Raw genomic sequence first — 10,180 nt, 5'->3', positions numbered from 1 at the left:
TTGGGTGGGGGGTGCTACTGGCATCTCCTGGTTAGAATCCAGGGGTGCTGCTAAACATCCTACTATGCACACAGGATTGCTCCCCACCACAAAGAACTATCTGGCTCCAAATATCAGTATTACCAAGGTTACAGAGAAACCCAGGGTAAGGTAACCAAAACTCCTTGATGAAGCTTTTCCTAAATAATTAACTTTGCTTTTTTCTGTTCTTCTTACCCAACACTTACAGGTTATTAAAGGAATGCTCAGGAGAAATCATTCAAAATGTGATTACTCTAGCTCTGTGGCCCTATTTTGTTTTTCAATTCTTTATGAGAAAAAAATCTGAGTAGTGTTCTGATTTCATTACCTTTGAGTTTCAAATAGCAAACTCAAAGCATGCACTGATTACCTTCTTAACTATAATACCTGGTGAGGGCTGGGGCATCACTTTATTAACTAGTGGGAAGAATGTACCATCTCCCAGCATCTCAGTCATCTTTATTTCTGTTAAAAGGGGGAGGATCAGGGTGAAGGGAATTCACACACTACTCCCCAAACAGATACATTTCTCCTGCTACAGTAGCCCATCTTAGTTTAGATGACACTTGCCTACCGTGTCATTATTAAACAGAAAACATTATGGGTAATTTACACACCCCACCCCCTTTCTAAAGGCAGGATACTTGAGGTCAAGACCGCAGTATCATAGGCACTGAAGAAATGAGTGAGGTAATGGTGGTAACTATGTATTCAACTGGAAAACAATAGTAAGGCCATTTCTGTGAAATGTGATGTGTGTTTTGGGGAGCAGTGAAGTAAAAATGGGTGAGATGATAAAAAGTGGGGGGAAATCTGTGTGGGTGGTGGAGTGGCTTAAGGATCTATGATGTGTTCCTATTTCTTTATGTCTCCCTCCCCCTTTCCCAGCCCTTCTGTGAAAACTGCCACCCACAGCCAGGCAGTTGGGTTGGGACACCTGATTAAGAGAGCCATGCCAGGGCTTGTTCAGTGGTTTCTCAGATCCTCAGGTTCCCTCCTTCAGGAACTAGAACTAAGAGACGGAGTCCAAGTGGGTTGGGAGCTGAGCTGTGAGCAGAGCATTAGAGTAAATATGTCCAGAAACGGCTCCTTCCATGGGATTCTCAGGCTGCTGTGGGTCCTGTTCTTGCTGAGGCCTGCTTTTCAGTTTTCTCTGGATTCTAATAGTCGGTCCTTTGCATTCCTCCTTAATGAAAAAGCTAACTTAGTGGGTACTGCTCCTGGCAACCCAACAGTCTATCTCTGGGATAGACGTATACACAGCCACACCAAGAGATGAGACTAACCTGAGAGATGAAGCTGAGAGCTGCCTACCAGCAAGGCAAGACCACGTAACAGTCATTTGTGCTTCATGCTGAGTAGGGTCAAGGGATGACACTCTGCCCCACAGACCAGTTTACAGTAAATTCCCCTTCTCAGAAATCTTGTAGTTCTAGATACACTATACCACACTTTTGATACTTGCATATACAGTCTTACAACTCCTTTTGTGTTATTATATTGAATTATTGTTTATCTCATAATGTTACCTAAGGCTTATTTGTAACCTCGATATTTATCTCTCATAAAATAAATACTGGGTAGATTAGTTGACACCTCCAGGGTCCATCCACTTTCTTACGTTATCCTCAACCCACTCAGATCAGCTTCTGCCTCCAACACTCCACTCAAACTGGGTTATGTTTCCATGTAAGTATTTCTTAGGTTCAGAGGAGGGTATTTTAGAGCAGTGGTTCTTTTCTTTAGCATAAAATATGGGTATTTTTATTTGAACTTTATAGATTGAGAAATTTTATAAGTGACACAATAACAATTTTGTGGATACTTAAATCTACCCCTCACCACAATAAAAGAAAAAATACATTCTTGACTCTCCTGAAACATCTTTCTTGCATGTGTACACATAGAGGTTAACAGTGTCTGATGACCAGCAGTCATTTCACTAAATACAAAACTGGGCAATGGCATCAATCAATTGCCTACTTACTACATTGGTGGGTACTTTTTACACAAAGTCCCAACAGGATATGATCTTTAGATCCTGGCCGAGTGACAGAATGGAGCTTTTAATTAATCTAATTATAAAGCCTCTATTTGCAGTATTTTAACTAAAGAATTTTTAAATAGGTGTAAATCTACATGTTAATGCTAAATAAATATGTGTTCAGTTATTCCCACCAACTTTGTCAAACAGATATTAAGCTACTTCAATGATTGCAAGACAAAAATGTAATGAAAATTGGTTAGTGGGTATGTAATAATCCAAGGGAAAAATAGTTACATGGGGACTATATTAGAAATTTTAAATAAATGCTGAAGTAAGTGTTATATATTATCATCATGTGATTCATCTTCCTTCAAAGATCCCTTAGCATATTTCTCTGCTTCTTCCCTTATATCTTTTGGAACATTTTCATGTCTTTCTTTAGTTATTTCACCAACCCAGCTGAGCTCCAGTTCAAAAGCTTTATCCTTAACTTTGTCGTGTACTATGTAAATTATTTTGGGAACTCCTTTAACAACATTACAGCAGGTCATTTTTTTTTCATTTGAAACTTTTCTATTCCTGTCTTTGCAGCTTGCCTGGCTTTGCCAATACACAGCCCCAATAACCACATGAAACACCCGATGGGTCAATCATGTAGAGTTGTGCACCATCATTCACACTGTGAGACCCTAACATGAAGCTGCAGCCAAACGGTCTAACTGCACCGTAGGGTGTATACGTATGTACATACATGGCTACTCAGTCTGCAAGATGTTTTAGTGGGATGTTATAACCAAAGTTAGATCTAGTTGGAAGCTTCTCTTGCAATGTCTGCTAAAGAACAAGCATCTGCCAGCAAACCTGCTACCGCCATTCCAATATGCTGATCAACATTAAAAGGTCATTTGTTGGAACCGTCTTCATAAAGTTTAGAAAAGACTAATTTTTCTACCCCAGAGACAACATCATCTTTACATCTGATTCCAATAGCTATACTACTATTTCACAGCCTTCATAGTATATTGAACCTGAAAAACTCTTCCATCAGTGTGGGGGTACTCCGCCTGCAGGGCACCCCTGTCCGCCACAGATGAGAATAAGTCTACCAAGACATAATCTGCTTGGGGAGGAAAGGTGACCAATCTTTCAAAGGAGAAGGGCCTTGAGCGTGTTCCTCAATGGGCTGTTATTGGGTTCAATTTGCAGAGGAATACAGGTAAAGCTTGTCAATAATTGTCAGGCAGTAATGATCAAACAATAGATAACACTAAAAGAACTATGAGAGCTTATTCTGAGTCAGGGTCAGATAGCTAAAGGGCCATAAAACTTTGGGGAAACAAACTCACTTTATGCTTGGACCCTTATCATTTAAATTGAGGGCATTCTTAGCAAAGTAGGTTTCACAGGATTTTATGCATTCTTTCTTAGGCCTGGTTGCCCCAGGGAACCACCTGTTCCAGCACAGGGCTGCACCCACCTCTGGCATTGTCTTTTAGGCTTAAGTCAGGTGGGGGATGTGGGCAGCCAGGAGATTAGGAGACTTCTTATAGATAGAATGAGAACTCGGGCTATGTCAAAGCTGAGGGGTGAGGGTCCATCACCCCCTTTTTCTATAGTCCCCCAAGTCCTTCACTGATGGCCCCATTGCGACTGTGCCTGTCTTAGGTTGTCCCTCCCTTGAGGAATCTTACCCATCATTGGCTAACCAGTCATCTGCCTGGGGCCTAGCAGGGTGAAGTAAAGTGGACAGAGGTGGTGCCCCTGCCAGGAAGATAAGCTTTGTCTCCTAAGTGGCTTATGGTCCCAAGTTCTTTTACTCAGCCTTAGCCATGGGGGGTTACAGCTTCTGAAACCAGGCAGAGCAGTTCCCAACACATCAGGAGGGAATGTAGAGGCTGACAGGTCATACCCAGTGCTGACTGAGCTCATCCTACTAAAACCCAGAGCAGTGGTTCTTGACAAGGGGAGATTTTGTGCCCCCCTCCCAAAGGTGATTTTTTAGTGTCTGGACAGTTTTGATTGTCACAAATTGGGAGGGGGTTGCTATTGGCATCTGGTAGATAGAGATCAGGGATGCTGCTAAACATCCTACTATGCACAGGAAAGTACCCCACAGCAAAGAATTATCTGGCCCCAAATGTCAATAAAGCCACAGTTGAGAAAACTTGCTTTAGGGCAAAGGTGGGTCTTTGAGACAAATAATACAATTTCAAAGGGGCAAAGGATTTGAATCTTCATTTCTCCAAAGGAGACATACAAATGGCCAGTAAACACATGAAAAATTCTCAATATCATTAGCCATTAGGGAAATGCAAATCAAACCCACAATGAGATACAACTTCATATCCACTAGAATAGCTATAATTTTTTAATATGGAAAATAACAAGTGTTGGTGAGAATATGGAGAATTTGGAACTACCACATATAGCTAGTGAGAGTGTAGAATGGTGTAGCCTCTTTAGAAAACAGTTTGGCAGTTTCTCAAAAAGTTAAAAATAGAGTTACTATTTGACCTAGCAACTCCACTCCTAGGTATATATCTGAGAGACTGGAAAACATATGTCCAAAAAAAAAAAACTTTGTATACGAATGTTATAGCAGCATTATTCACACTAACCAACAACTGAAAACAACCCAAATGTCCATTGACTGAAGAATGGAGAAACAAATTGTGGTATATCCATTGAATGGAATATTATTTGGCCATAACAAAGAACAAAGTACTGATAAATGCTGTAATGTGAATGACCTTTGAAAACATATGCTCAGTGAAAGAAGCAAGACCTAAAAGACCACATATTGTATGATTCCATTTATATGAAATGTCCAGAGTAGGAAAATCCATATAATAGAAAGTAGACTAGTGGTTGCCTGGTACTGGGGTTGTTGAAGGGGCATGAAAGCCCTTATCTCACCATTTTGCAGCAGACTGATAAAGGGAAAAGAAGAAATGGGAGACAGTTTTAATTTTGATCCATGGATTTGCTATAGAAAATTGGAGTTCACTCCAGTAAGTGGCATCTTGAAAGAACTATCTCCATCATTCAGCCCTGGCTGGTGTGGCTCAGTGGATTGAGCACCAGACTGCAAACCAAAGGGTTGCCAGTTCGATTCCCAGTCAGGACATATGCCTGGGTTGTGAGCCAGATCCCTGGTAGAAGCAAACACACATTGATGTTTCTCTCCCTCTCTTTCTCCCTCCCTTCCCCTCTCTAAAAATAAATAAATCTTAAAAAAAGAGAACTATCTCTGTCATTCAATCAACAGTTAACCATCAAACCCCTACTATTAGCCAAGCTCTCTGGGGTGCCCACAGAAATGCTCCTTCCTGGGAGATAGTGGAAGAAGCAAGGGCTTTGGAATTAGATCTTGAGCTAGTAAAAATTTCAGTGTGAAAGTATCTTATGCTACCTATTTACAATCCAAAGGAACAGAGGAAGGTAAATCAGTAGTATAAAATAATTTTTCATATAATTTAAAATAGCAGAAGGGTTGCTAGAAAGAACTAGGCTAACTACATTATTTTCTACCATAGCACCATAGGGGATCCCTGTTTTAATGAATAAATAAAAATGATGTGTGTAATTATCATATCAATTGCTTGCATCTAAGTGAGTGCTTCTGAAATTATTTGATGGTGCTTAAAAATCTTTGGTCTCTGAAGTGTGTTTAACGTCTCCTTGACTCTTATCTATATTATTAATTTGCAGATCAAAGTTAACTTGCTGCTATGCAAATGAAGAGACTTCAAATGAATGAGATTTTACTGTAAAATTTTAAGTCCATATTATTTGTAACAGAACTGCAATATATTTTGAGAATGTGTGTCAACATATCTAAAAGAGACATTACAGCTTAAAGCAGTGTTATTCAATAGAAGTTTCTGCGATGATGGAATATTCTATATCTTCACTGTATAGCTGTCCAAATAAGGTAGCCATGTGGCCACTGAGCATTTGAGATGTGGTTAGTGCAACTGAGGAACTAAATTTTAAATTAAATTAAATTTTAACTAATTAAAATTTAAATAGCCGTAAGTGGTTAGTGGCTACCTTACCTGAATTTGAGCTCTACCCTTACTACCTTGTACAGTTTACTTAACCTCTGTGAACTTTAATTTTCTAACTTGAAAATGAGAATATAAATAATATCTTCCTCACAAAAATTGGGGCAAGAGGAATTAAGATATGTTCAGGTAGTCTCCTATTTCCAAATAAGTGCCAATCAAGTACCAAATTTAAATATGTGGAAAGTGAATAACCAACTCTCTCATTTGAAGGGGGTCTGCATTCCTCAAGAGATAAGAAATATGATTAAGCCCTGGCTGGTGTGGCTCAGTGGATTGAGTGCCGGCCTGCGAACCAAAGGGTCTCCAGTTCAATTCCCAGTCAGGGCACATGCCTGTGTTGCAGGCCAGGTCCCTGGTGGGGAGGCGCGTGAGAGGCAACTACACATTGATGTTTCTCTCCCTCTCTTTCTCTCTCCCTTCCCCTCTCTAAAAATAAATAAATAAAATCTTTTAAAATGAGGCATGAATGTATGAATAAGTGAATGAATGAATGAATGAATGAATGACTAAAATGCCTCCTGATTCCCCCATTAACTCAACAAAATGAGCTGGCAAAACTCATGAGTCTTCAACATACAAATTTCTCCAATCTGAGATAATATGGAGGCGAATGGGAAAGTGACCGATTGGGGTAAATGGTCTACCAATTGTAGCTCAAGTGTGGGTGGATACGGACCCAGTCTACTTTTCTGAGACATGTGGTCCTGAGTTCTTTTACTCAGCCTTAGCCATGGGGGGTTACAGCTTCTGAAACCAGGCAGAGCAGTTCCCAACACATCAGGGGGGAATGTAGAGGCTGACAGGTCATACCCAGTGCTGACTGAGCTCATCCTACTAAAACCCAGAGCAGTGGTTCTTGACAAGGGGAGATTTTGTGCCCCCTTTAACCAGCAATCTACAGCCACCCCAAGGGGGCATGGGAAGGTTCTGAAGGAGTGCTGGGACAGAAAGGAGCATGACCTGTGTCCTGAATCCTGAGAAACCACTCTATCAGGGAAGTTGGTCATAAAACCAGCTCCACCATGAAGCAAAGAAATTGCATCATTGCTAGGAAGCTTTCTCTGGTCCCTATCTCTTCTTCACATCACCTGGAATCCTACTTACTGTTTTGTCCACTGCCTAAACTTTTTCATCAGGAACTCACTTCTTTTAACAAGGCTCCACTAAAATGCACATTCTCCAATGCCCTCCCTGGCCCCCCAAAAATAAAAGACCACACAAGGTGGTCTCACTTTTGTGCTAGTTGCATTGCAAAGTATTCAGAAGTGGGTGTGGTAATCAGGATTTTGTGGCCTTTCTACTAGGAGAGTTTCTAATTGCATAGAATAATGAACACTTTGCTAGACATTCTCCATCACCCCCAGGCTCCCATGGCATCATTCTTCCCCTTAACTACTCACATTGCCTCATCCTGATTTGACTTGTGGTTTTTTTTTAGAAAGAGAATTTGTTCCTCTCATCTAACTCTATCGGGGAACTTGCATACTCAATAAGGGGGATAAAGAAATATTAGCCATAATTTTTCTTTTGTATCACCTTAATATGGAGAAGGTAATTTTTCCATTTTTCACTTTGAGTATGACTGTTAATTAGCACAGGCCCATTACACTCACAGATACATAGGACTTTGCTTTGATATTCAGAGGCAAAAATCAATAAGAAAGTATGTACGGTACCTTACGCAAGAAATTGGGAGTGCAGTTGTCCCTGATGTTCTTTTCCATGGTGCATTCCTGGTGGCCCACCATGTCTGTTCCTGGCCTGCTTTCCCTCTTTTCCAGTGTCCTCTCTTTGGAGTTCTTTGGAGTCACAGGGTGAAATTTTTCTTTCTCTGGACTTACCGGAGCACTTGATCAATGGTTAAGCTCAAAGATAAGCTCAGAGGAGCTAGCTGTGTCCCAGTGACTGAATAAGCAGATATCCAAGTTGCTAGAGGTTCTTGCTTTATTTACCACAAGCTTCCTCTTTGTCCCCTCTGGGCTGTTGTTCTTTGACAATCGCCGTGCACTGGACTGGCGCTAGGATGGCCTGTTGTGTGGGGACAGGCAGGTTGTGGTGAAAGCTGGACTCATGAAAAAGGCCATTGTTTAATGTACCCTGTCCCTCACTGGAGCTATGGCAACAAATTCTGTTGGTGAATTAACTATGTCCTTGTGTGCTGGCTCAACCGATTATGCTCCTGGAATGACAAACATTTTCTCTCTTTTATTTTTCAAGATAAAAAGTGGTTAAGACCTTGAAGTATTAATATACAACTCAGCACTTTATGTAAATAGGAGAATAAAGATAGAGAAAATAAATCTCTCATACATACTTCAATTCTAATAAAAAATTTCTCTTTCAAGGAGCTATTCTAAGTACTGCTGATAAGAAATTTGTACATTTTAATCATGTAGCATCTTCACAGTGTGTGCTGAGGTCATTTCTCCTCAGATAACCCTGGGTGGTAAAAGAACTCTTCACATATGCGTGTGCTTGGTCCTTTCTGAGAAAAAGATTTTTTCAAAATCTGGCTGCAGCAAAGTGCTATGGGAACTTTGGCTGCTAACTATTAACGCGAGTACCATACTTCAGTTCAGAATGAAGACTGCTGTCCATCTTTATCTTAGCCATGTAAAGATTTCTTACAACCCATGCTAGCAGGAAAACTCTCTGCTGCTTTCCCACAGATTCCAGTTTCCAGGATGGCAAAACTTGTTTTCTGATCAGTGGAAGGATCCCTTCAACCTTCCCATCCATCCATCCATCCTGCACTCTCCAGCACTATGGGTGCTGTCCCGGTTGCTGGGGGAGCTCTGTTAGTGAATTTGCTGCTAGTTCCCTAGCGTGGCTGTGTATAGTATGCCAACTTGGTGAGCTGGAGCTGTATTTTCAAGGATCTCCTTCCCTTAGGACTCTGGGCAAGAGTTGGCCAAAAGAGGAGTTTCCACAAGATTTGCAAGGCAAGGATAAATCAGCGGTCATTACTTTCCCAAGGTTGTTATGGCTGAGTGTGGTGATGAACAGATGGTCCCAGCTGATCCTCCCTTTCCCTCACTCTGTGTCCAGATCTTCTTCCAAACTGCTGACGCTATTGACAAACAACAGCCTGAGGCCCAGCATCAGACATTTGTGCAACCCCACAGAAGTAGAAGCAGCTTCCCATAGGCTTCTACGGGGTCTGGCAGAAGTAACGCCTGTGTGAGTGGTTGGTAGGGTAATAATATGGGTGTAATAATTTATAGTTTTAATTTGAACATTTCACCTAAAATGTCCTATGGTGTGTTTGTGCATGATATTGTTATGTTACAGAATGACATGCTTATGAGTTTGTAATAAAAGATTTTGTCATAAAAAAGTGGCGTTGTTTGTGTTGGACACTGTACTTTGGCAGCTGGGCTTCTGACTGCCAGGTGGGTGGTTTCTCCTGTCCTCCAATTCCCTTCTAGAACTCCACTCCCCAAGTGCCTCCCACAACGGGCCAGGTCTATTTCCTATAATAAATCCCTTCCTCCACAGCTCAAAGTGGTTCTGCTTCCCTGACTGAACTAGGACTGATACACTTGTTTTTCCAAACAATACGAGGACTATTAGGAGAGAATCTTCAGCATGGGAGGAGTTTGGAGGGTAATAGAGAGCAAACCCCATGCAACTCGTGTCTAGAAGTAACAGAGAAACCCAAGAAAATAGATGCTATATTTGTATCAGACCTCTCCCCACAGTTCCTTATAGCCCTCACCCTGCAATACTTCTTTTCAGATCCAAGCGTTTTTGCAGGTACCTCTTCTTTCTTCATCCCTATGCTTTCCACTCATCCTCATTCTTTAAAACTTTTTTAAAATTTACTGATTTGAGAGAGAGGGAGAGAGAGGAACATCGATTTGTTGTTATACCCATTTATGCATTCATTGGTTAATTCTTGTATGTGTCCTGACTGGGAATTGAACCTGCAACCTCCCTCATCCTCATTCTCATCCCCTATGGCTCACCTCCCCAAAGAGACTGGGACGGGCCATCAGAGGTAAGCCACACTATAGGAGTGGGTTCTAGATAGTAAACTAAAGAGGAAAAAAAAAAACCAAGTCCTGGATACTTTATTGCTTCTAGAGTGATTCACTGGATC

The 10,180-nt window shown here is 41.1% G+C and overlaps 1 protein-coding gene and 1 pseudogene across 1 annotated transcript in view; both read right to left on the bottom strand.

Annotated features, from left to right (window-relative positions):
* The window catches only part of PCYT1B (phosphate cytidylyltransferase 1B, choline), a 100,103-nt gene extending 91,954 nt beyond the window's left edge, over nucleotides 1–8,149 (bottom strand). The window contains exon 1 of the mRNA XM_045203263.3: nucleotides 7,755–8,149. Coding sequence (XP_045059198.1) covers nucleotides 7,755–7,826 — 72 coding nt within the window. The 5' untranslated portion in view covers nucleotides 7,827–8,149. The remainder of the gene's footprint in view (nucleotides 1–7,754) is intronic.
* Nucleotides 2,347–5,146, bottom strand: LOC112313354 (proteasome subunit alpha type-3-like; annotated as a pseudogene).
* Nucleotides 8,150–10,180: the final 2,031 nt, after the last annotated feature.

This window comes from Desmodus rotundus, chromosome X (genome assembly GCF_022682495.2).
Source record: "Desmodus rotundus isolate HL8 chromosome X, HLdesRot8A.1, whole genome shotgun sequence".
Classification (NCBI taxonomy): Eukaryota; Metazoa; Chordata; class Mammalia; order Chiroptera; family Phyllostomidae; genus Desmodus; species Desmodus rotundus.
The sequence above is the reverse complement of the archived record's forward strand: the minus strand, read 5'-3'. Positions and strand labels throughout refer to the sequence as shown.